The sequence below is a fragment of the Choristoneura fumiferana genome, chromosome 24 (assembly GCF_025370935.1).
Source record: "Choristoneura fumiferana chromosome 24, NRCan_CFum_1, whole genome shotgun sequence".
Taxonomy (NCBI): Eukaryota; Metazoa; Arthropoda; class Insecta; order Lepidoptera; family Tortricidae; genus Choristoneura; species Choristoneura fumiferana.
The window spans coordinates 5,251,550-5,278,718 of NC_133495.1; the positions used below are offsets into that span (position 1 = coordinate 5,251,550).

A 27,169-nucleotide genomic window follows, 5' to 3' on the forward strand; every position below is an offset into this window, starting at 1 on the left:
GTATGGTAAATTAATGTAATTATTCGAACATTTTGCGAAACGGGACCCTTGCGTTTACTTGAGAAAGTTTGCACCAGCCGTGAGGTTGTAGTGTTTATTTCGAGATCTGGTTATTTTTTACAAACATATTTTTAACACCTACTTACATGCTATAAGTAAGTAGGTATTATTTTTATATTCACATCCGTTTCACCACTGTTAAGTTTTGATTTTCCTATATAACAGTTATATGCGGTATTGTCCCTGTTTATTTGTTCCATTAAACAAATTGACATCATAGAAAGGTATCTCTCACATAAAATAACACAATCATACCTACAACGAACGAGTGACGAAATATTACGGGCCTTAATCTTCCAACTGGAACAAAGTTAACTTTTTAGTTTAATTAATTTCACTATGATGTTTTTATTTTATTCCATGTAACTTGTTTAAAAATTTAATTCTAATATATAAAATTCTCGTGTCACAGTGTTTGTGACCAAACGCCTCCGAAACGGCTTGATCGATTTTAATGTTTTTTTGTGTAGTATAGGTATTCGGTAGGTCTGACAATAGGACGTAAACTATTTTACGTACTTCTACGCGGACGGAGTCACGGGCAACAGCTAGTGATCTAGTAAACATTTTGTTCAAAATCACCCGCGCTCTTAGTTCGCGCAAAAATACAAAATTGTTATTGATGCTGGCAACCTAATGCAGCCATAGAAACAATTTGTAATGGCAACAAAAAGTTATTATACGTCAGGCTCAGGCATAAACACTAGATGCTAGCGCAGCTCTTTCTTCTTCTGACAGAAAAAAATAATCCTGCATATAAGATGTCAACGCAAACAAAACTATGTCAAAATTTGTTGTAAATTTTTTGTAACAAACATTTATAAAAAAGTAGCAAAATTTCATGTGCAGAATCCCATGTGCCCCTTTTATTTTCAATTTCAGTGATAACGTTTCATGATGGCTGAGAAGTAAGTTCATTTTGTGTTTATTATGAACATTGTATTGTTGATGTCAACACGCCTAGCTTATCTAAAAAACTGAATTTCTGTTTTTAATTAGCGTATATTTATTATTTAGTAAACAAAATGATTACAAGACGTTTCTTGTCGGATTTATCACCGAGTTTGCTGCGTAAAATATGAAGTAAGGTCATGTACTTGTAATTATTTTCTTGCTATCAGTTTCTTATTAGTTCCGCGTTTTGGTACAATGGTGTTTGCGAAATGTATTGACGACTGTGAATGTCAAGTGCGACTCATTGAAGGCAAGATGTCCTTCAGAAAACTATAAATTCTTAGTTAACTTTGATACAAAGACATGTCATTTAAATAGGTCACTTGTGAAGCTTGCAAAGTTTTGTATCATTTCTTCATTCAATTGAAGCTCTTCGAAAGAACCTTGAAACTGAATTGATCTCAATATTTGCGGACTATTTACATCATTTACTGTTAGCAGGGCCAGATTAGCCATTAGCCAAAATTAGGCCACTATCAAAAGGTCCTGCACTGGCTAAGGGCCTCACGTACGCAATAAATACATTAAAAATATTTCATAAAGTAAAAATGTAACCCATCGCACAACCAACAACTTTTTTGGGTAATCTTGGATAAGTACCTAATGTTTGTGAAAAGGTTGTCAAAGTTACTAACAAACAAAATTACTAATATTTGTGGGCTATTTACATCATTTACTGTTAGCAGGGCAGATTAGCCATTAGCCAAAACTAGGCCACTATCTAAAGGTCCTGCACTGGCTAAGGGCCTCATGTATGCAATAAATACATTGAAAATATTTCATAAAGTAAAAATGTAACTCTTTGCACAACCAACAACTTTTTTGGGTAATTTTGGATCTGGCTCATGGGGCATCCAAGGGTCAATTAGAAAATTTGTATCCTCAATGATTGCTATTTTTCAATGCATACTGACAGTTGATTTGATTGAACATGAACTTGAAAAGAGCTGATGATTTTCAAGCAACTGAAAAGGGGCCCCTATTCGCATTGCCTATGGACCTCAACATGATTAGTCCAACCATGACATTTAGGGGCCGATTCACCACCGTTAAGTTCCTGTTATTTTGTGTGGCATATCCTGCTGAGCCCTCGTGTACTTTATAAAGGATTAATTAACACTAAGAATAATGGCCGAATGTACTTTTGAAATTAAGTCCAAAATAAAAAATCTGGTGAACTACATCTAGGTCTTAAGTACTGTCTGTTATAAAAAGTGGGGACTCAGGAGGTTATATCTATGATGCCATCATTATTTATCAGAACAAATTCTATGGAGACAGCGTCATAAATATTTTCACATACCTATGTTAGCATGAGAACTTACAGGAAAAGGTGAAACAGAAGGTTAAAGAATGAATGAGGATACAATTTTATAACTAAAAGAGTCAGTAATGCAAGTCATTTGAAAAAAATTTGACATGTTTCATATTCCTGAGACTTCCATCATAATATATAATATGTTTCTTTGACTACTGTGGGCAATTAATGACATTTTACTACTAAAGTAGTAGGTACTTAGTAGTTATAAACCTATATTTTTCCACCACTACGCCTGAAAAAGTTAAAAAAATGATGTTATTTACTAATGTATTCCCAGGTCTGATGAGAAACCAGCAAGTGAGACCAGCACTCCACTTGAGGATAAATCCACTGGCAACTGGTGGGACTCATGGCTGACATCTGCCAAAACAAAGGTATGTTGTTATCTTGCATCTGCAACTGCCACTTGTTTTCTCAAGTAGCTAAAACTAGAAAATTTAGAAAAAGTCACTTATTTTATGGGATATGGGACTCTGAATGTTGCTATATGTATGGAAAACTAAAAGAAGTCGCCAAATGAGCCAAGTTGGCAATACTGTTGACTGTAGGTAAGGTATACTGTTCTATGTCAATTGGTGTGAATTGTCCCATGATATTTATTTATTTATGTATAGTATCAGAGATGGGTAAATCCGGATCTGAAGATTCAGTTAGATCCTTATGCAAATCAGAATATTTTATTGGCTATGCTCCATTCAAATCTTATCAACTCTGAGGAGTTCCTAACTCCAACCAACCTATTGGATCGAGGGCCTGCGATGGGCGATTTAGCATTTACTTAGCCTTCATTCAATTACGTTGGATCGGATCAAATATTTTCAGTCGGTTGCGGTCGGGCGCTGAACCAGCTACCCGAAATCTAGCTAGCTAGCTAGCCAGTAGGAAATCCGAAGCGGCTCACAGGTTCAAGAGTCACTGATGAATCGGTACTTCAGCATCTCGTTACCACACTGATACCAAATCTGATTGGACGGAATGGCATTGCTTAGCCTTTGGTAGACAAATAATGATTCTTTTAAAACTTACACTTATAATGATTGATTATTTGGAGTCTTTTTGTATTTTTTATTTCAACTCCAAATTTGTTACTTTTACGGGTATCCCGTGAAACCATATCGAAAATACAAACTGAGACATGGATGCACAGAAAAACCAGAAAAAGAGACCAGCGCTGGGAATCGAACCCAGGTCCTCAGCAATCCGTGCTGCGTGCTTTAACCCCTACACCACCGCTGGACAGGAATTTAGACACGAATTTTTCCTATGCATACATATCTCAGGTTGCTTATTTCTACTACGCTACTTATGCAGCAGCACTAGCGACATAATAAATTGCTCAAGTAATAGTATAGGATAGGATAAATACCATACATAGGTATGGTAATGATAATGATGTATCTGCCAGACGATATGCTATTTAATTTAACACCTGATGAGACTTTCCACCACTGTAATCTACATCTGTAATAACTCAGGAGACAACACAAGGCTAAAGGAAACAGTCCATCACTAATTGGTTAATGATTCATTGGAGTATGCGCTCGCGCAGGTCACTCGCCTTTGCCGGTACAACGAATGACTTTGTTCCTATACCAGGCCCTATATACTATTATACTAACTACGAAGTTCAAAATTCGAACTTCTTATCTTGCCGTCCCGCTAACGCTTATATTATTTCATACGAGAGTGAAAGGAACGGTACTATACTACGTAGTTTCATAGTTAAGATGCTTAGGCCCGTAGGTACTCATTATAGGTACGTACGGTTAGCCGCGTGGTTTTAAGCTGCGTTTCCACCAAAGATGTGCGTGGATGTGTTGCGAGGAAGTGTTTTTCATGAATCAATAGAAACGCTTCATTCAACCAATCCTCGCACAGCACATCTCTGGTGAAAACAGCTGAGCGGAGCGAGGCGAGGTAAATGAAGCTTTTATATTGGTTCATGATCATGAAAAACAAATTCCTCGCAGCACATCCTCGCACATCTCTGGTGGAAACGGAGCCTTAGCGCGCCGTCCCTCTTCAAAATACTTATCGCTTGAGAAAGAGATGGCGCGCTATAACCGCGCGGTTAGCCGCGTAGTGCGCACGTGGCCTACCGCTAAACATCTTCAAAAAAAACTTAAATGGATATAACTTCGAAGGGAACCCCTATGTTCATACCTTCTTAAAAAATCTAAAATTTAAAATGTTCAAATCTTCAATAATATTTTGGAAGATTTAAAAAATATTAAATAATTATTTTCTCAATTAATATTATAGTATAATATCATTGACAAAAGCTAGTCTACCATATAAATACTGTCATAGCCAATGTCACGTAAAAGCAGTTTTAAATCACTTCTCGCCCTATTGTAAAAAAAATCTTTACAATAGATAGTAGATAGGTGAAATTTGTCAATGAAATTATAAGGCACATTTCAAGATACCTTTGTCTTTTTTTTATGTAGACGAGTATGAGAGAGACAAATACTTAAGTATTGTAATAGAGATATTCCGTTACGTTATCGCGAATATGCGGTGAACCGTGTGATATGGTACTGCTGTTTAGATAAAAAATCTAGGCCTAGTCAATAAATACAGCTGGTTTATAGGTTAGTAGCGATGCGTAAAGTTACGAACCGTTTACTTCCCTACTAGGCAACGGATAAACATACTTATATAGATGCATACATACTTAAATACATATTAAACATCCATGACCCGAGAAAAAACATTCGTATTATTCATACAAATATCTACCCCGGCCGGGAATCCAACCCGGGACCTCAAGGTTCGTAGTCAGGTTCTCTGACCACTTGGCCATCCGGTCGTCCATATTGAACACTGAAATATATTGGACCCCGAGAAGGCCAAGGATAGTTTTTATCCCGGAAAATTGCCTTAATCCCGCGGAATAGATATAAATTGAAGAAGAAGAAGTCACGAGCAAGTTGGAGATAAATAGATAGATGAACTTTGTTTGTTTGCGATCACTGAACCGATTCTAAACATTAAAAATGCGAAAGTTTGTGTTTGCTGAAGGTCTGGAATAACACATTGGGTACTTTTTAGACTCGGGATGAAATTTCAACCGCTGGGATAAGATAAGATAAGATTGCGGGACTACCGTGGCATCATTACGTCTCTTTCAATTGCAGGCAAGAGACAGTATGCGTAAAGAGTGGCGCTGCTCAAGATCTTTGACGCATGTCATCGTCTTAGTGATTTACGCGTGCAAAGCCGCGGGTAACGGCTAGTTTCCCATATTTATATGATCCAGGGAAACCTCCCGCCCCCTTGAAAGGTCACGGAGCCGGTCAATACGTCTGAGATAAGAAATTTGGCCCCTTGCCATTTCCCAAGGCTTCTATGAATATGCGAAAGCAGTTATGGCACAGTAAAATTAAGTATGTGATCTACAAGCAAAGCGCCCAATTTGCAATCACACAAGCGAACGTTCTGTGTACGTAGTCACTAAGTGGCTTCTTAAATTCTTGCGCTGTGTTACCCTCGGACCAAATAAAATGTGAAGACGATGTAAAGCAACGGCAAAGTGTAAGGGTCATCCATAAAGTACGTCACACATTTAGGGGGGGAGGGGTGAGTCGGTCCCACTGTTGTGTCATAATACAGGAACAAAATAATTGCGAATTTCTTAGCAATACTTGTGACAGGGAGGAGGTGCTAAAAGTGGTCAAAATCGGTGTGACATTCTATCCTGGATGGCCCCTTCTGCCTAATATTATTTAAGTGGGTGACTTTATCATAACATTTTATGTTTTTATAGCGAGCAGCTCCATTGTAGTTATTTATTATCAAATGATAACAGTTTAATCTTTCCTTATTTTTATCCTGCACAATGACATAAGTTGTTTTGCCGTAGGTGGGTACGAATTATAATGTATAAATAAATTTAAAATACATATCGGTTGAAATACCGAAAATTGAAAAATAGAATGCATCAAAATATGTAAAGTTATTTGACATAAGTTCTAAACGCATAAGCTTGAAATGCATAGTGGTCAAAATATATAATAGTTCCCAACCAACTTTTCGCAGAATTTCATTTCGCCGAATGATCACTCTCCAACTTATTAAAATGTTTAGCTTTATTTCCCAACCTCACAGTTATCAACTGTACCTACGTTTGGTCTGTTTGTTATAAAGTCACTTTTCAAAATTACAACTTTCGGTTAGTAGAATGTTTTGGTTGGATATTTAAAAAGTAATATTAAAAAATAAAAATACGATTCTGGCATTCGCCGGCCGCTGCCGAGGCACGCTCGCTTCGCTCGCTCGGTTTCGTGCGCTGTTTGCTCTCCGTTAACCTAATACGCTCCTCCTCGTTTCGCTCGTCGACCTCGTCGTCGCACCTAACTGGACTTTGCCACACATTAGATTTCTGTTGCTATACTTATTACAAAACTCTTATTTGTAATTAATATTGCCAATTGAAATAATGGTGTGTAACTCCTACTTACTTTAAGTTTAAGTAAAAAGCTGGCTTATGTATGAAAAGGGAACTGTTACCCTGACGAAACGTTATTCATTAACTAGCTGTTTGACCTAGTGAAAGATTGCACAAATGATAAGTTTTCCAAACGTTTTGAGTCATTATGATATTCTGCTATATAATAATTCGACCAAATAACACGTTGCCATACAAAAAATTGGTAATAGTTAGTTGTCAAAGTGAATCTTCGGCGAAACGTTGGTTGGTTGGCAAGTGATATTCGGCCAAACGAATTTCTGCGAAAAGGCAGAACACCATCTAGAAGACTGTAAAAATAAAAGTAAAAGGAGGTACATTTTTAGGGGTTTACTAATGTTTCGGCGAATAACGTTTGCCAACCAGTTTAATTTAGCAAATTTTCATTTCCCAACTGTTTAATATTTCTGAAACTTAAAATATTTCAAGATTTTTATAAAACTAACCTAACCTAATCGAAGGGGTTCTCACGATGGCCCTAAAATAAATCCTGAAATATTTACAGTTTTAGAGTTTGCGAATTTGAATAGGTTGCCAAACGTTATGTTGCGAAAAGGCAGTACCCGATTTTTAGCGTGTGTGGATGGTTTTCTGGTTATTTCTCTGTTGAAAACTGCGCCATCTCTTGTTCTAGTACTACCTCTTCGAAAGTTAGCAGATTTAAAATCCTACTTTCTTGTTGTTTCAGTCTGCTGAAGTGTATTCAATGGTGAAGAAGGACCTGGACGAGATAGGTACAGCGGTCAAGAGCGAAGCCAGCCATGTCTTCACAAGCACCTCTACGGTCATTGGGAAGACACTTAAGGTGGAGATTAGTTGACTCGAGATAGATACATTTCAAATCCTAACTAATATTATAAAGATGAAGTCTTTAATAACATTGTATCATTAATCGTGCCAAACTTCATGAATTTATATACAGAGGATGAGATATCGAGTTTGAGATGAGAGATTGACGTAAAAATAAAATAAAAGAAAAAACATTTTCCCATACAAAATGTGCACGGGTTTCGTAACTCTCAGTTATAGACCACATCCCCACACACTTACAATAAGTACTTAATACTTATTTTAATATTTCCCTAGAAAAATATTCACTTAAAATAATTGATATGGCAAAACAACGTTGGTTGATGGTTTGGAAACGCAATTGGACCCGCTAGATGGCGCGTTTGTATGTTATCATAATGTAGTGTTTTTTCGGGCAGGACGATATATGCGCGGTCCACTAGTATCGGAATAAAATGTACCAAATTTCGTCCAATTCCGTCCAGCCGCTTTAGCGTGAAGGAGTAACACACACACACACAGACAGTTCACAAACATTCGCATTCATAGTAATAGTAGGATTTAAGAAAAATATATTGTAATATTTTGCAGTTGGATGAACCAGAATCGCCAGCGAATGTGATGAAGAAGAGTCTTAGCAGCTTTATTGGTAAGCAAAAGAGAGAGCAGACTGTCCATTCCATCCCAAATTAGTGTCGGCTTACGGCTCGCAAGCATGTGCAAGCAAGTTTTAATTTATAACTACCTGCTGACGCAGCTTATACGGTGTGCAACTTTTTGGTCTTTACCTATTTATTGTACGGGCCATGTTGCCCAAAATTTTAAAGATTTTATTATTTTTAGCATTGATATTGCCTTTAGTTTTCATAAAAATGTAACCCTGAACATCATCTCTTCATAATATGCACTTGCCGAAACGATAATGACGAAAAATAAACGCCACCGAATACGCTAAAAATATTTACCCAGCTGGCAATTAGAGGTATACCTACTTTATTTGTATAAAAACAAAATGATCACAGAATACCTAATTAAAATGTCAATTGTCAGGCCAAGTGAGCACAGTGCTGAATCCCGAGCCTGATGATGAAGACGATACCGAGGTCATACTGTCATCAGGAGACACCACTATGCTGTCCACATACAAGGTAAGCAACCATAACTCCCCCCTCCTCGTCTTTTCTTTATCAGATAACGTCCACTGTTCAACAAAGACCTCCCTTAGAACGCCACGATAATTTATTTTTTCATCAGTCCAAACTTAAAATTAAACATTGTATATTATTGCACATAAATAATATACAGTATATTTAAGTAAAAAGTCACCCTAACAGCTTCAAGCCCAGTTATGTTAGACCTGCACCTGTAATAAAAAAACACGCAGTTTGCTTCAAATGAGGGTTTTCACAGAGGCGAAATATCGCTAGATGGCGTTAGTATCGTGCGTGAGGTCCGTTTGACATTTGCTTGTGATTGGCTAAAAAACTAAATGAGCCAATCGCAAGCAAACATCAAACGTCAAATGGACCTCACGATACTAACGCCATCTAGCGATATTTCGCCTCTGTGAAAACCCTCATTGCGAGACCTTTAAGCTCCGTTTCCACCAGAGATGTGCGAGAATGTGTTTTTCATGAACCAATAGAAACGCTTCATTTACCTCGCTTCGGTCCGCTCAGCTGTTTCCACCAGAGATCTGCTGTGTGAGGCAAGGTAAATGAAGCGTTTCTATTGGTTAATGAAAAAAAATCCTCGCACATTATTGGTGGAAATACAGCTTCATTGTGGTCAATCGAGCGCTGCAATGTATTCCAAGCTGCACAATTTTTCCAGATGTAAACTAGGCTTAAATTCCATTACAGAAAGAGCTGGAAGCACTCCAACGCGTGGACGCCACGTTCCTAGTGCCGGCTTACAGCCCGGAGTTCGAGGCGTGGCGCGCTTCGTTGGAACCGGCCGAGCCGCTGATCTCCCCAGGCTCGGCCGCCAAGCGTCTCGGCGCCAGCCCCGTGCTGCGGGCCATGTACCAGAAACTGGTGCCCGATGCTGTGTCCCATGATGAGTTTTGGGAAAGGTCAGTCACTATAGTTTCAAATAGCTTTACAATGGCTGGAATCACTCCGACGCTACGTTCCTGGTGCCAGCGTACTGGTGTGCCACGACGAGTTCTGGAATAGATCAGCCACTTACACATCATCGCCGTTATCAGCCGTAGGACGTCCACTGGGGCAAGGGCCTTCCCTACAGACCTCCAGTTGCTTCAGTTGTAAGCGGCCACTTACTATACCTTTAAAATAGCTTTACAATTGCTGAAAGCACTCCGACGCTACGTTCCTGGTGCCAGCGTAAAGCTCGGGTGGCGCGTTTGGGTGCGTCTCGTCGCATAATTTTTGCAAGCCATATTGTTGTGTGTCACATTTTTTTCCCCGCCAAAACCACAGAATACGTAATAGTACAAGTGATGTCGCGAACGCTTTTTATGGGAAATTAATGAGCATTACAGGCGTCGCGATGGAATGAGATAAAGATGTTCGAATCTTAACTTTATCTCCTATTCTATGCCTCGGGTTCCAACGTTTATCGTCCTCAGTATACTCGCTGCCTTCACAGGATAGGCCATGCCTGCGGGGTTCCAGTGCACCACCGCTGCCGAAAGCGTAATTTTTCTGAAATCTTTATAATATCATCCTATATATAACTGTAGATTAGGTTAGGTTTGTTTTATAACAATTCTGAACGATTACTGGATTCTGTCTGACAACAAGCGTATACGCGCGAATAAAACGTTAGTCTGAAACCATGTCTTTTTTGTGAGTATGAATACCCTTCCTACCCCTCTATCCCGTTTATATTTTCCTCTACATTTTATTTATTCTGCCAATATTGTGTTCCAGGTACCTGTTCCGCGTGGCGTTACTCCAGGACCGGCTGGCGGCTGCGTCACGCAAGCAGCCGGCTGAGGAGACCACGCCCAGCACCGACCCAGTGCTGGCCCATCTGCCCCTACAGTGCCAGACACCCATACAACAGTCAGTGTCATAACGTACCATACCGCCAACCACTAAGGGCTGCTTGGCGCTTATACAGTCACCTAGATTAAGGAGCATGCAAAAATATCTGACACTTCCCACTGGCTCTAGAGATATAGTCGTATCAGATGTTTATGCGCGCTTTGTTGTGTCAGATATTGGTGCTGGTGACTGTGCGACCAAAAACTAAATTCGATATTTGACTTTTTTATTTATTTTATAAATCAAAACTTGTCAATGAGTTTTATCGAAAGGAAAAACATTTTTTTTACGTTACCTTTACAAATATCAGAGTTGAAGGTTTGAAGAGAAAGACATACTTACATGTGACGTCACACGCAAGTATCATCATACTGCATAGAGAAAATTGTTTTAGAAAGAAAAGGGTATAAAGATATTCGTGAATATATAGGTAGAGTCATTCACGATGACGCGTGCCGTGGTTCTTATTACAACGTCATTAATGTCTAATTTTGACAAAATCACGCGTCTAGGTATAGTAGACTATCTGTAAAAATAAAAGGGCCTTCATCCCGTGAAAGTGCAAAATCTGCGCGGGTCAGACATTGCGAGAAACAGATAGTTATAAATGTTGTGTTGTTTCAGGAGCCCCAAGAAGGTGTTGTCGGGCGTTGAGGAGATGCCCGCGGAAATTCCTGAGACTGACAACATCGTGGGCTGGGAGGACGGTGAGTAAGTTGTTGACAGCTCGTTATGACTAACAATTGCTACTAACAAATGGGTGGGGCTCTCGAGCGTTTGAACTGTCGTCGTTTCCCTAACCTAACCTATTGAGTTCTACAAGATGACCATCTGAAAATTTCTGAAAAATTTACAATTTGTCCGGGAAAAAACTTATGGGTCAAATAAAAATTATGACAAACATTAAAATATGACTTTCAAAAATGATGCCTCTAGATATTCACCGTTATTTAACAATCAGTTTATCAAGCATTTCTTTTATAAATAAGTTGTTGGTATATTATGTGACAGATATATGTGATTTATCAATTGAAATGAATATGGACAGCATCACTGCTATTTATTACATAAAATAACAGTAACGCAACAAAATTAAATAAATATGTAAATTTTGTGTTTCGGATATTGTCATGCTGTCTGTTTGTTTTGTCCGAATAAACACAAACGCCATCACATTCGTCTGTCACTTAAAATTTGTCAATATCAAGCCCTCGGTCTAGTATCCCAGAAATAACGATTCTTTTGTAATTACCTATCTACTTTCCAGAAGACTTCGCGAATGACGTCGAATTGACAGAGGAACAGCAAATCTTATTACTAGAGGAATACGAAAAGGAGATATCCAATAAAAAACACAAACAGACGTCATCCCGTGATCTATCCAACAATAATATGAAAAACAAAATCACAGACGCACACACTGGCCAGAAAACAAAAGCCGCACAGACCAGAGACAAGATGAATAATAAACAAAATGGCCGCTCGCCAAAAAAGGCGGGAAAATCTGACGTTTGCGGCAACAACTTGGTTGAAGACTATTTCGGAAAGGAACCAGTTAAAGACGACGCTAGCGCCAATTCGGATGAGAGTTGGGAGAAGGAATTCGAAATTGACGACGTGGAGAAAGCTTGAGTCCGGCCATAGACTAATATAACGTAAGGAACCGATTTTTTCTGAAACGCTATAAATGTGACAATATCTGACACGTTTAACTCCAATTTACAACTGTTTGATTCTCCGCTGGGAAGCCCAAAAGGCTGGATACTTGGATAGATTATGTTTGTTACGAATGATTCTGTTATGAATAAAAAAAAACCTTGTTTTCCCAAAGCCATAATGTCTCACTCGGAATCACGAACGTTTTCACCTCTCCTGTCCGTCAAATGACGAAGGACGGGGGCAGAAAGATATAGTGAATGCGATAGCGAGGTCCCGCGCTTTAGACAACACGGTCTCTGGTTTAAAAACGTTATCTTTTCTCGATACTGTCTAAAATGGTCGGACTTAAAAATACCCCTAGCTTTATAAATTTACCTGGCCATAGTTACCTTTGATACCGATAGCCAACTTTGATCTAACTAGCCCTTTTTCCGCCGTTCTGTTAAATTTGTCAGCGAGTACAGTTAGCTTGTAAATTAAAATAGGAAATCTGGGACATTTATATCGTTTTTTTTTTGTCTCAATTTAATTATTTTTTGGAAATAAAGCTCCGTCGATCTATCGATGATTCCACTGATGTCGAAGTTGAAGAAGATACTAATGGTTTTTTTTTTGTCTCAATAGGCATAATTGTCTTGAACTTATTACCGAAGCCTTTCGGAAACTCAAGTTGCATAATGCATGTGTCGAAATTTCGAGAGTTTAATCACTGTCTACATCCCATAACAAATATATTAATTGTAAAATAACCATGAATCTATAAAAACAGCGTAGAATATATAAAATTGCAATAATTCACCCTTTTATGCATTTATTTTTCACCGTGTTTTAGATATATGTTGCACCTTGTAGTTTTTAGTATTGTGGTCCGAGATCTGACGCCATTTTTAGACATGATTTTGCGATTGTTTACCCCATTTCAGTTTAACATGCAGTTCATAAAGCAATTGTTAATGGACAGAAAGGACAGCTACATCACTTGAAAGTACGGCAAAGAATCTAAATTCAACTTTTACGGACAATTCATATATGTGGCACACATTTTGGGCATAATGCACTAAAATGGAATATTTCGCAGCTGCGCTGCTTACAGATGATTGTAGGCAATTGACAGTAAAATACTAACACTAACACTAAAAGATTGTAACATCAAACCAAACGGGCTTGGCGACCTTTTATTTGTCAGAAAACCCTGAATGTATTAATTATTTTGTAACAGTTTTTACAATTTCGCTATGTGATGTAGCTCCCGCTAACCATTGTTACATCTTGTGGTACGATGACATATAACGTGTGATATCCAATAAAAATAGTAATTTCATAAATTAAGTAACTAAGTAGGTGATAGCGTTATACAGCTTTTGTATGTTCTCTTAAGATTAGCCATGAGAATCGTTTATAATACTAGTGTATAAAAGTAAAGCTTATAGATATGATATCTATATGATATACAATTTCATACAAATAATTTCGATTTTGTAAATGTTCAAGTTTTTATTTAGTCGTTGTTCTGGTATAAGTATATCCTAACCGATGTCGATTTCGATGCAACTGTATTAAGTATATTAAGAGATAATTTGAACTGAATATTATATGAACCGTTTTCGATTGAAATTAGATTAAAAGTTTGTCAGTACAGTAAAGGTTTAAAAACATTTTAATTTAATCGAACAAGTATTGTACCCATTTTGTGATTATATCCATCTACAATCCATAGGCACTTTATATTCTAGTATTATATACTTATCGTATGTCTTAGAAGTCACAATTTAAACAAATACACAAGTATTTCTGGTGGCGATACATATAATTTAAGTCTTTTTGGTCCCATACGTTTAAGTGCAATAATTTCATTGAAAACAAGGTCAAAATAAACATTTCGTTAAGTAATAGGTATACATAATTATACAATGAGTATGATTTGACACTAGATTTCGTTATGTTTGTGTAAATTATGAATAATAAATATGAATTAAAGTTGTTAAAAATTGTATAAAATTCTTTTATTTCTAATTCACTAATTAATTGAAAATAAATCTATGAAATTCATGGCGAAAGGGTTAGGATGCTAAGAATATCGTCGAGGCCGTAGTGTCTAACGCACTATAAGAAGTTTGATGGCCGAACCGCTGTAAGGAGTGAGGATCCAATTAATAAGTAACCAATGCCGGCTGGCTATCAAAGTCGAAATATCTTTATTCAATTTAGGCTATAACAAGCACTTATGAATGTCAAAAAACTCTACCTACCACCGGTTCGGAAAACCTCTGTTGAGAAGAATCCAGCAAGAAACTCAACGAGGTAGGTATATATATTTTAAAAAGATTTACAATATTATTAAATGATATCTATACATCACAAGTATTTACTTTATTTTTAATACAGTAGGCTCGCTATTTGAAGGGATCGCCAATGCGTATCGGAATTATTTCCAAAGGGTTCCCTTTATCTTGCATAATATCGAGTCTCCGAAATACACTTCGCATAACAGGTATCTCATATTTTTTTTTAGCCGAATGATACTTTTGGATAATCATAACTTTTCATAATTATCCGTTCGAATGATAGTCATTTCTCAGAATATTAAATAGCAGAAAACTCTTGTCGCCGAATATACTTCTGCAGAATATTAAATAGCATGACATAGCATAGCAAAATACTAGTTTGGACTATTGCATTTTCACGGAATTTTAAATAGCGCTGACTTTAACATGGCGTAATGACATAGTTAAAGGAACTAACAGCTACCATAAGAATGGGTTAAGCTTAAAAGTAAGGCCAGCAAAGTAAGCGTGCTGTAACAGCAGCAAGCAAAGCGCCAGAACATAACAGCAGCTACATAGTAGGTTGGGTTAGGTTAAAACGAGCGAAGCGAGCGTGACGCGCCAGCGGCTGGCAAAGCGCCAGAGTCTTACTGCTGCCTAAATAATAACCGTAATTTAATTGCAAGGAATGTTTAGAAAATTTTTATTCTGACTGAAACTGACAGGAGCTTCTATGGGCGTGTACACGAAAAACAGGGTCGGTATTTCTATCCCGGTATTATCCGGGCCGGGAAAGAGTGTCACCCAAACTTTTCAAAATGTTTTTTTCGCACTGCAAATGGCGGGAAATAAAATTGAAAATAAAATAAAACGTTCACCGTTATATTATCTAAGGGCCAACAGTCATTCTATTTTATTTACTTAATTATTGTTAAATCGACTTTATGTACATTAATTAAAATATGTTTACATGAACTATTATGCAATAATGAATACTTATCTAACGGACAATAAATGAATTTTACAGTTATTATTCAAATATTAATATTTTAACATTATTTATTTGGCTGTATGACCAAAGGGGTCATTCTAAGTTTGTGATTAGATCTGCAAGCACTTACATTAAAATATGTTTACATGAACTATTATGCAATAATGAATACTTATCTAACGGACAATAAATGAATTTTACAGTTATTATTCAAATATTAATATTTTAACATTATTTAATTTGGCTGTATGACCTAAAGTTCCCGGGTCCATTCTAAGTTTGTGATTAGTTGTCTCGCTCTCCACGCCGAAACACAACAGTGCAAGCACTGCTACTTCACGGCAGGATTAGCGAGCAAGATGGTGGTAGCAATTCGGATGGATCTCGCACAAGGTCCTACCATCTGCAAACTCCATTATTTTTAAGTCGCTGAACTAATGTTGTTTAGTTTGACGAGGACGATCTATGTTTTAATTTTTTGCTCGTATTACAGGCCACACCCGATATACGTTACACTGCACAGGACTCCTCTCAGAATTAAAGGGCTTAGGCCGTAGTTCCCACGCGACGCGGGCCCAGTGCGGATGCATTGCCTAAGTTAACTTAATTGAATATAGGTTCCCAAATTACATTTCCTATTACGTATTCCCTATTCCCAAAACCCTCCAAGGACTGGCGATGCTTGTGCATTTTTGTAATCTAAGTTTACAAAACGTGTCAATCGCCATACAAGAGTTTTATTGTCTACAATGTGATTGAAATCTTTCAGATTCTCATCTGAACGGTATTGACAAACATACGACATTATAAGCAAGTTTCTCAATCAAGAGTTCAGTCGTCGAGTTGAACTGCAACCTGCAACTGTGAAAGGTAATCGAGACAATATTTGATAAAGTTGTTTAAGTACGAGTAAGTACCTATTTGTTCTGTTATTTGGAATTGAAAAAAAAACCGTGGTATCCTAGTGGTTAGACCCATGGTGGATGGACTCCCACCTCTAAGAGTTGCGGAAAAGACGGTCCTAAGAAATTCTAATTATTTCGAGTTATATTATCAGAAAATATTGGAAAAGTATTTTTTCCTCCTGTGAATCCCACTTTCTATTCATACTTAATATTATAAATGCGAATGTGTGTTTGTATGTTTGTCCGTCTTTCACGTCGAAACGGTGCGACGGATCGACGTGATTTTTGGCATAAATAATAATATTTATAATATAAAAAATTATTAATTTATTTGGTCATGAATTATTCCTAATCGTAATTATATCGCATTAATATTCATACGTATCGCCTCCTTTCAGCGGGTGCCCCTTGAAATTTCGATAAAACTAATTATCGAATTTCATTTCATTGAAAACGATATATCGAATATTCAATACTAATATTTTCACTTCATCGAATAGTCATTACATATTAAAACAATTATTAGAACTACAGCACAAGGATTATTATTTGCTTAAAAATACATTTTCATCAACTATTCATGACACAGAACAACTAAATATATCGCCGTTTATTTCATCGACGTATTATAAAACACTTTTATTTCATAGTTGATTACATATTATAACAAAATATTCTACTAGTTTTAGTGATTCAAGATTGAATTCTGCGTATTTTGCATATTTTTTTAGCAAATTTGAAGGCTTGTATTCTTCTGAAAAATAAAATGAATATAGTTACTATTATTATACAAATAGTTTTGGCTAGGCTGAAACTGCGACCCCAACAAAAATAAATCGCTACCTGGACAGTAGATTATGTTAGGTTAGAACTGCGACCCCAACAAAAATACATCGCATCCAGCAAAGTAGGTTAGGTTAGGTTAGAACTGCGACCCCAACAAAAAAAACCGCTGCCAGAAATGTAAGTTGGGTTACGTTAGAACTGTGACCCCAACAAAAATACATCGCTACCAGGCAAGTAGGTTAGGTTAAAACTACAACCCCAACAAAAATAAATCGCTATCAGGAAAAGTACATTACAACTGCGGCTTCAAAAAATCATTGAAGTTGTGAAATGATAAATATTAAAATAATATTCTAAGATGTAACATTTACAACATCAAAAAAAAGTTTGTATTAATAAAATATGAAATGAATATCTGCCAAATAAACAAAGTTAAATAATATTTCCAGAAATTAAAAATCGGTGATTTAAAAATACTCATTCCAGGTAAGTAATGAATATTCGACGAAATTAAAAAATATGAAAGGTTGACTTTTAAATGATATTCGATTAAAAGTATTTCGACATTTCAAGGGTAAACCAAGGTTTTACATACAGGAAGGCATGGTAACCCCTTTGATTATTTAGGTAACGCCTTTAATCAAAGGGTATGAACGCGTATAAAACGCGAGCCTTCAAAAAGCAAAAAAATTGGTCGGGCTCGAAAAACTCACCTTCCTAAAACGTACACTTTCTCTAAAGGTGCACTTTCCGCTAAATATACCTACACTCACAAAAGGTACACTAAGTATGGCTTGGTTTTTCATCCGATTCCGGGCTAACTTCCATTTTTGGAACACCTTGTGTACAGATTTCCTTCAGGAGAGCATTTGTGGAGACTACTCTTCTCAGTGAAGTACTAACCACGACGGTGTCAACGTAGTCTACGTTACGGAACATGTCCAGTCATCGGCGTCGCTCAACAAGCGGGAACATTCAGTTTTGCACGCTGTTTCCAATCAAAAGGTACCAACTCCAATTTTGAACATTTACTATTTTCTTGCACTAAGAAAGAGCCTGTATAGGGCTCGAAAAGTGTTAGCATTTTGTGTTTGTATCGATAATAGTTGGATTGTTGATACTTATCTGTAGAGAGCGGATTTGAAATAGCGATTACAATTTTAATATCGGTAAGTATAACATGGTCCCTGACTGAGAATCAAAAGTCCAAACTTAAGGTTTGCCAAAGAGCGATAGAGCGTAGCATATTAGGTGTGAAACGGATGGACAGAATCCGGAACACCACGCTGCGCTCAAAAACACGCATAAACGACGTTGGGAAAAGACTGCTAAGCTAAAATGGGACTGGGCTGGACACGTCTGACGCATGCACCCACAAAGGTGGGCTCGCACAGTTACTTGTGGGTACCGGAGAACGGCCAGCGACATCGAGGCAGACCGAGAAGGAGATGGCGGGACGATCTGGACACGTACGCAAAGGACTGGCCTGACATTGCGTCAGAACGAGAGTTGTGGAGGTCAAGAGGGGAGGCTTTTGCCCAGCAGTGGGACACTATACAGGCTACTTAAAAAAAAACAGTATGACTAGGTACAAGTAATTATTTATTTTTATCAAAATCTTTTATGGATGGTTGAGCTGTATTAAAACTCCTTTCATTAGAATAAAATATTTTTCTTTTCATATTATATAATATATTTATTCACAACACAGCAATAGACGACACTACACAAGACACAACCATATTATTATTAAGTGCAACAGCATAGATAGGTAGTAAGATATGTGTAATTGCGGTTGTGAATCGTACACTGGCTCAGCATAATACTGAAACGTTAAGAACGCCCCAGCGCTGATTTTCAGCCGGCACCGTCGGTGACCCTCTGACCGCTGTAAAAATATACTACACACTATTAACTATACATATAAAACTACATGAATTTATAAACTACGAAACATATTTATACTGTGACTTTTTTAAATATTAAGTTAGTACCGTAAACATAATCACAACACAACATATAAATCAATCATAACATAATGATAACATTTACAGTGTAATACAGTGTACACACTTGCCAAGTATACTTTCTTACGCGGGCTTAAAAGAAAAAAATAAATTAAAAATAACCGAAAGAAAAAAGATGCTTTATGAAATATTCTGGAAAGGAGAGGAATTAGGACTGCTGAAATGAAAACAAATAGCCTTTAAGCTTTCGCCCAAAGGTGTACCTGCTAGTCACTCCTAGGATGGGAGGGGGGATAACATTCCAGCACTTTGACGCTGCAAATCTGAAACTGCCTCGAAACGCCGCCGTCCTGTGTGGCGGCACAATAGCCTTAAATCTGCGCAAACTTTTTGATCACGTAATTTTTTCAATAAGGTACCGTACGAAGGCGTCTTGTGCCGCACTACACCGAACAAAAGAGTCGCAAGGGTGCAAGCGCCTGTGAGCGTGCACTTCAAATCCGCTTTCTACTTATCTGTCTCATTCTAGGTATCATGCTTTGATTTATAAAGTACATAAAAAATAGGATTAGGAATAGGGGAGTTGCGGGAAAAAAACGTTTATAAGTAAAGATTTCATTTCATTAGACTATATTTATACCCCGATAGCTTTGATGGGTTTCTGAAATACTTTTACGATTGTTCCAGACTCTATCTATGTCTGCTGGTTTTGCTTATGGATACACCAGCACAAGACACACAGAAAACTACCACCCCCCCACCACCCAAGTTGGATACTCTAGTTACCATCTACGAACTGGAAGAAGTGAGCAAAGTTTAAGAGAGCACCCAACAAAGTTCAATTACGACAAAATTATTGTTATAATGAGTTACTCCGGAAAGTTGCCGGCAACGTGAAGGGTCTGAATGGGTTTCTCCAGGAGCTGGGCTAGCATAAATAGTGCCTACAGCCGATCACACAAAATAAGCGCACAAGTCCGCTACTGCCTATACCTAATATAAGAGTTTATTATAAAAATAATTTTAAATACAAGCTTATTTTAGTGACTGTACGTATTTTTTTTACTGTACTTGCATTATCATTCAACGTACATATGTATACCAAGTTTAAAGCCAATCCGACTCCAAAATGTTGTCAAAATTAACTTACAAGATTTGACCTAAAAAAACAACAATTATATACTCGAATTTTCCATAATATTGCAGCAGCCAAAAACAAAACAAAACAAAAACCAATTATCAGGGGTAGGTAGATTTCAACAAAAAGGCTGGGACCAGGTAAGAGTGATATAGATAGTTATAGTGATACGAGTGACCCGCACTGGTGGATTATTATATATATGCAGTAGTTCCTACGCCAGTACTTTTAATGGAACAATTATTTTGTGAAGGAGCTCGCAAGGGAAAAAGATATTGGAATAGTTCCATAAAAGGTACTAAAGTATTACTTAATATTTCATTCTTGTCTTTTGTTAACAGAACAAGAATCATATGCGGTTCTGCGACACCGACAAACCCATTTATGATGACGACATATTCTGTAATCGAATAGTCGCTATCACTGCTCACGGAAATGACGAAGGATTCGGTAAAGGGAGGATCATTGTCCCCGGCATCTTCATCGATGACAGACGCATACTTACTTCCTATACCCCGTTCAGGATCCTCAGAAAAAACGTGAACAGGGACAAAATCTATATCAATTACATCAAGGCGAAGGCATACATTGATAAAGCTTTGCTCGTAGGCTACGTTTACGAAAGAATTAAGCTTGCATGTGCTCGTCAAATAATAGCAATGGAACACAAGTACATAGTAGCCGATCAATGGCATGGAAAAGATAAAACCCACACGCCGATGCATGACCTTATGGTCATGAAGACCGAAAAACCAATGGAATTTATAGCGAACGCAACCTGGCACAACGTTACAAAAGATAAAGTTAATTATGATGTAATGTTAGCGGGTCCCATGTTGACACAAATAGCAGACAAACTAGACGAATTTCCCGAAACTTTTAAAATCATCTCCTTGGGTTTTATGGATGACGACCATGTTTTCAATAAAAATCATCTCCATACGTCTAAAGACTATGAATACGACGACAAAGTTCTAGAGGATTGCGAGGAATGGTTCCCTAGGGACTGGGGTTACTTCTTCTGTGTAAAAAATGATGATGATTTTGTAAGTATTGGGTCTGGGGCTTTGCTGGTCAGCTCTAAAAAGGACTCGGTTAACGACACTGAGAAGGTCTTCGGGATAGGCTGTTTCATGCTAAAGAAGAATAAGGCCAGTATTCTGGTGTTCACTGACATAAGGCCCTACCTTCCACAAATGAACATGACATGCAACGGATGGGATGGAAATTAAATTTAAAAAATAACAAATTAAAAAAAAAACATTTGACTGACATTTTACCTACCATAAAAAACTTTTTTTTTATTTTACCACTGTCGGCGTGACTTAAATGTATATTCATGCCATAATTACAGCTTTCTAAGTACTAACGGTCTCTGAGCTTAGCCGCGGACAGACAGACAGACGGACAGACCCGACACAGAACTAAGGTCATTGATATAGCTCAGAGAATTAGCAAGTTGAAGTGACAGTGGGCTGGTCATATCTGTCGCAGAACCGACAACCGCTGGAGTAAACGAGTTCGTGAGTGGAGACCGCGTCTTGGCAAACGTAGCGTGGGACGCCCTCCGGCCAGGTGGAGTGACGATCTGAGACAAGCTGCTGGTAGAAGCTGGATGCGTCTAGCCGAGGACAGGGCGCAATGACGTTCTTTGCGGGAGGCCAATGTCCAGCAGTGGACTGCTATAGGCTGATGATGATGATGATGAAGGAGAAGTAATTTGAGATTAATAAAATATCAAAAAAAAATAGTGACGCATTTACCTCAGCTGACCTTGACACCATAAAATTGTAACGTCAAACGGGCTAAGCGACCTTTTATTCATTAGAAAAACCTCAACTGAATACAATGGAATTATTTTGTTAGTTTTTACAATTTCGCTATGTGATGTAGCTCCCGCTAACCATTGTTACATCTTGTGGTACGATGACATATAACGTGTGATATCCAAAAAAAAAAGTTATTTCATAAATTAAGTAACTAAGTAGTTGATAGCGTTTTATACAGCCTTTGTATGTTCTGTTAGGGTGAAAGCAGACTAGCTTTATTTCAAAAAAACCGGCCAAGAGCGTGTCAGACACGTCCGAAATAGGGTTCCATAGCCATTACGAAAAAATCAAGTAATATTTTTTAAGGATTTCGTATTTTGTACGGAATACTCCAAGTTTAGGTATATTTTATACCTTAGGCTGCTATTTACTACTAAATTCTCAAGAAAACTTAACCGTTATAGTTTTCCTCGTAAGTTTGATATACATACTACCATCCTGATTTTTTTTTAATTTTCCACCCACCGATTTAGATTTTAGAGGGACGCTCGATTTTAATGAAAATTTGCACTTTAAAGTTGAATAATTTGCAAACTAATCTCTGAATCGAAAAATCGTTTTAGCAACATAACGGTTTTAAGAGACCTATCCAACGATACCCCACACTACAAGATTGGATGAGAAAAAAAAATCACCCCCACATTACGTCTATCGTCGTACTCAAAAATTTTTTTTTTTAATTTTTGAATGTACTATTTTGTCGGCATAGTTAACATATATATTCGTGCAAAATAACAGCTTTCTAGCACAGATAGTCCCTGAGCAAAGCCGCGGACGGACAGACAGACAGACATGGCGAAACTATAAGGGTTCCGTTTTTGCCATTTTGGCTACGGAACCCTAAAAATTACTCTCGTCCGGCTCCACCGTTAAGATAAGCCATGAGGATTGTTTATACTAGCGTATAAAAGTAAAGGTTATTGAATGATATACAATTTCATACAAATAATTCCAACTTCACATTCGATTTTGTATAGTCCCACTTTTTATTTAGCCATTGTTCTGGTATATATCCTAACCGATGTCGATGCAACTATATTAGGTAGGTACTTTAAGAGATAATTTGAAATGATTATTATATGAACCGTTTTCGATGAATTGAAATTCGATTAAGTTTGTCAATAAAGTAATAAGGGTTTAAAAACACTTTAATTTAATCTAACAAGTATTGTACCCATTTTGTCATTCAATCCATCTCTACATTCTATATGTACTTTATATTCTAGTATTACTAGTATGTAGTAGTACTTATCGTATGTCTTAAAAGTCACAATTTAAACAAATAACAAGTATTTCTGGTGGCAATACATATAATATAAGTTTTTTTGGCCCATACAGTTACGTGTAATAATTACATGGAAAACAAGGTCAAAATAAACATATAGTTAAGTAATAGGTATACATAATTATACTTACAATGAGTATAAGTTGACATACTAGATGTCGTTATGTTTGTGTAAATTAAGAATAATAAATGAATTAAAGTTGTTGAAAATTGTACATAATTCTTTTATTTTTACTTCACTAAATTGATTGAAAATAAATATAAATATCGATAATCGTAATGACATAGTACTGGGCCACTAATTGGAGTTTTGGTTTATGCAGGAAATTTTCCGAAATTGGGTTCATGACAAAACGGGTTTAAAGCAGTGGCGTACAGTGCCTCTAGTGTGGCGTTTTCACAAAACATTCGTTTACTATTCGAAGACGTAAATCGAGCGTTCGATCGTCGATATGTAGCCGCCACATGTCCACGGTGCGGCGTCGTCACCCGTTTTCGTTACGATACGCGGACGAAATATACTGGGCCCACGCTACATACAAAATTAGGTACTTATTACTGCATACATTTGAGGGCCACATTTTTCGCCGTTCAGTATAGTCTTTAGACTTTGGTATAGTTTACGTAGCAAACCTACACTCACAAAAGTTGTTGCGAAAACTTTCCGCTAGAGGCGCTGTCCGTGTCTCCATACAAATTGAGATTTTAGCGCGAACGCGATCGAGACGTATTTTGTGAACGGGAAAATACACTAAGGGGCTGTTTCACCATCCATTGATTAGCGTTAACCGACGGTTAAATGTGATGCCGTCTCCGTTTATACGAACAAAACAAATAGAGACGACATCACACCTAACCGCCAGTTAACACTAATCAATGGATGGTGAAACAGCCCCTAAGCATACAGAAGCCGTACTCGTACTGTCTAACGCACTACCGTTCACAATCGCATTCACGATTTCATTCTACGGTCTACCCTCGAAAGAAGTGCTAGACAATAAGCCCCAGTTATGTGTAGTTAATAATCGTTTCTCATCGTATTTTTTCGGAATTGTTCGTATTTGTCAGTTTGTAGTTACTAGTTAGTACCTAGGCTACTGAGCTTTGCTCGGGGTAAAACTCGATAATTAAGCGTTTTCCCAGAGATAAAAATAAGCTAGATCGATATTTCATCCCCGAAAACCCCTACATACCAAATTTCATCGAAATCGTTGAAGCCGTTTCCGAGCGTATATTCTTGCCCGAATTTCATTTGCTCGAATTTCACTTGCCATACCAACATTTTTAATGATTATTGTTCCAAACAGCCAGTCTAGTGCCGTAAGCTACATAGATGTCAATGATAGGAATGTGCATAAATAAAACACTGTATTTCGTCTTAACGTATATTAGGGCAGCGCGCTGGGCACGATGGGTTTGGGAGCAGCGTGGGCCTGGTGGGGGTAATATGGTTCACTGGGGACTCCACCGGTGGGGATGTCCCCGGACTGCGGGTACGGGTGGTGTGGCGGCGTGCCCATCCATTGCGGGTACCAATACAGACCCTGGAACACAAACATAGAAGTACCGAATGTGTCTGCACTGTACACAAAATGACCCAATTCGCCGATTGGCCTTGTACAGTCAAGTGCAAAAATATCAATTTATTCGAACCACTCAAGGGTAAATATTCAGCGTTTTTGCGGCGTTTTTTTTTCGTCATTACCATTTTGGCTATTACTATTGAAAGAAGTAATGCTGGTGATTTTTTTTTGTCAAATTTTCTCCTTCCGTTGTGCTAATAAACGCGGGATGGTAATGACGTTTAACCGACCAGTTGAAACGCTCGAATCCCTCAAAAATATGTTACCAGGGCATTATTACGTTGGAATAAGTCTGTGGTACAGTCAAGTGCAAGATATCAACGCGGCTAACGTTACAAAAATATGCATACACGACTTTATGCACTAAGGTCGTTACATATTTTTGTAACTTTTGCCGTGTCGATATCTTTGCACTTGACTGTACTTACATATTTTTGAAGGGTTAGATAAGTTCATATTTTTGCACTCGACTGTACCGATTTTTTTCTCTTACGTTTCATTGGAAGACTAACGTTGGCATAATTTGATTACGTTACTTATTTGTTTCATTATCAAAGTATAATCGATATGCATTGTGTTAAAAAATCCTGTACGATCATTTTACCCATATTAATGCTACTGACTACGAACAGGTACTAATTAATCAAAGTGGAAGAATATTTCAATAGGAAAAAAAAGAGTTTCGTATGGAAGTTGAGTTGAGACTTTCTCTCCATAGGCCCAAAACATTTTATATTATTTTCAAAATCAACGTTTTTCCATTTTCATGAATAAGGTTTCCTCCCAACCCTTTGAGTACGTAACCCGAAACCCTGACGCGAGTGTTGTCAGCCTCCTAATGTTAATTGAACCGCATACCTTACTTTGGTAATTTTTTGTCTTCTTTCATACCTTGTTGCCGGTCCCCTGGCATGTGAACCGATACTCGTTGACGGTCAGAGGATCCAAGTAGCTGATGCCGGCTATGGATCCGTAGTTCGGAGGAAACATGAACCAACACCCATCCAATGAATCTGTCAGGGTGAATAAGAATATTTACTAATACAGGTTGAGAAACTATGTAAGTGTAAAGCGTCGAAACAAAACGATACGTATCGCTCCATGAACTTCAGAGGGGCTACTGCGAAAATCGAAGTTCATATCGTACCGTCCCTCTCACTCTCGTAGTCAATAATATAAGCTTCAGCGGGACGGCAATATAAGAAGTTCGAATTTTGTAATTCGTAGTGCAGGGCCGGGACGCCAGGTACTACAAAGCGTCACGCGCAACAGCTCGCCATTTAATTTGAATACTTTTTTTATTAGCATGTTAAAGTGTCCCACTGCTGGGCAAAGGCCTCCCCTTCTTTCCGCCACTCGTCTCTATCGAGAGCATGCTCCTGCCACTCTATTTGATATGCGTCTGAGTCATCTCGCCATCTCCTCTTCGGTCTGCCTCTGTTACGATGGCCATCATCGCTGTGAGTGAGTTATTTTTACCCGACTGCCCGAAGGAGGGTTATGTTTTTCGAGCGTATGTATGTATGTATATGTATGCATATATGTATGAATTATTTTCTTCCTTTTAGCTTTGGCAGTCGGGTTTTTTATTTTTTTATTGATCTAAAGGAAAACTAGACTCAGCGTATCCACTTTTACAGACTTACCTATCTCCTTCCTACCTCGTAGGAGTGAGTATGAGTAGGGATCTTGTCACGCGGTAGCGCGAGGGTAGCGCTAACATTTCCGTTGACAGTCTAAATGACACTAATGACAGCTGTGTTTTACTTATGCTACTTGCGCTGGAGGGCGCTGGTACATATAATCGTAAACATTCACATAAATGTTGGCAAAATTTTATTATTAAATATATCTATTTAATTTAGTTCTTCAAATCGCCGAACTCAAGGCGACTCCCTACGGAGTAGAACTCTCCGTAAATACTTCACCCATCATCTGCACCTCCAATACACCTGGCCAGCGCACCGGCTGCTCAAGAGGCTTCCGTCCTGCACGTCCAGCCGCCACTCCACCCGCGCCACCTCGAAACCCGGGCCTAGGGAAGTGCCTGCCAGAAATTCCTGAACCAACCACTTGTACGAACCTTCACCTTGACGTCTCATGCCGCGTAGCGTAGGAGAGTCTAATTTATAAACAATTGAATAAATCGTGTCTTC

The 27,169-nt window shown here is 37.9% G+C and overlaps 3 protein-coding genes across 4 annotated transcripts in view; 2 read left to right on the forward strand and 1 right to left on the reverse strand.

Moving 5' to 3' along the window:
• The first annotated feature begins 772 nt into the window (after positions 1-772).
• On the forward strand, positions 773-14,258 carry LOC141441561 (BSD domain-containing protein 1-like). Of its 2 annotated transcripts, none has more exons than XM_074106328.1 (9): positions 773-968; positions 2,613-2,709; positions 7,495-7,611; positions 8,187-8,244; positions 8,646-8,743; positions 9,458-9,669; positions 10,490-10,624; positions 11,231-11,313; positions 11,874-14,258. In XM_074106328.1, the coding sequence occupies exons 1-9, from the start codon at positions 955-957 to the stop codon at positions 12,236-12,238; spliced, it is 1,179 nt and encodes a 392-aa protein (XP_073962429.1). In that variant the 5' UTR covers positions 773-954; the 3' UTR covers positions 12,239-14,258. The 2 variants fall into 2 exon arrangements, with proteins under 2 accessions (XP_073962429.1, XP_073962430.1); XM_074106329.1 differs by lacking the exon at positions 773-968 and adding an exon at positions 1,071-1,143.
• Positions 14,259-19,893: 5,635 nt separating this feature from the next.
• On the forward strand, positions 19,894-21,548 carry LOC141441917 (uncharacterized). The gene is made up of 2 exons (XM_074106808.1): positions 19,894-19,983; positions 20,658-21,548. Exons 1-2 carry the CDS (start codon positions 19,894-19,896, stop codon positions 21,546-21,548), a joined length of 981 nt encoding a protein of 326 aa, XP_073962909.1.
• Positions 21,549-24,801: 3,253 nt separating this feature from the next.
• LOC141441529 (uncharacterized) overlaps positions 24,802-27,169 on the reverse strand; it is a 30,774-nt gene continuing 28,406 nt past the window's right edge. Inside the window, exons 10-11 of the mRNA XM_074106293.1 lie at positions 25,905-26,026; positions 24,802-24,974 (exon numbers count right to left, since the gene is read on the reverse strand). Coding sequence (XP_073962394.1) covers positions 24,819-24,974; positions 25,905-26,026 — 278 coding nt within the window. The 3' untranslated portion in view covers positions 24,802-24,818. The remainder of the gene's footprint in view (positions 24,975-25,904; positions 26,027-27,169) is intronic.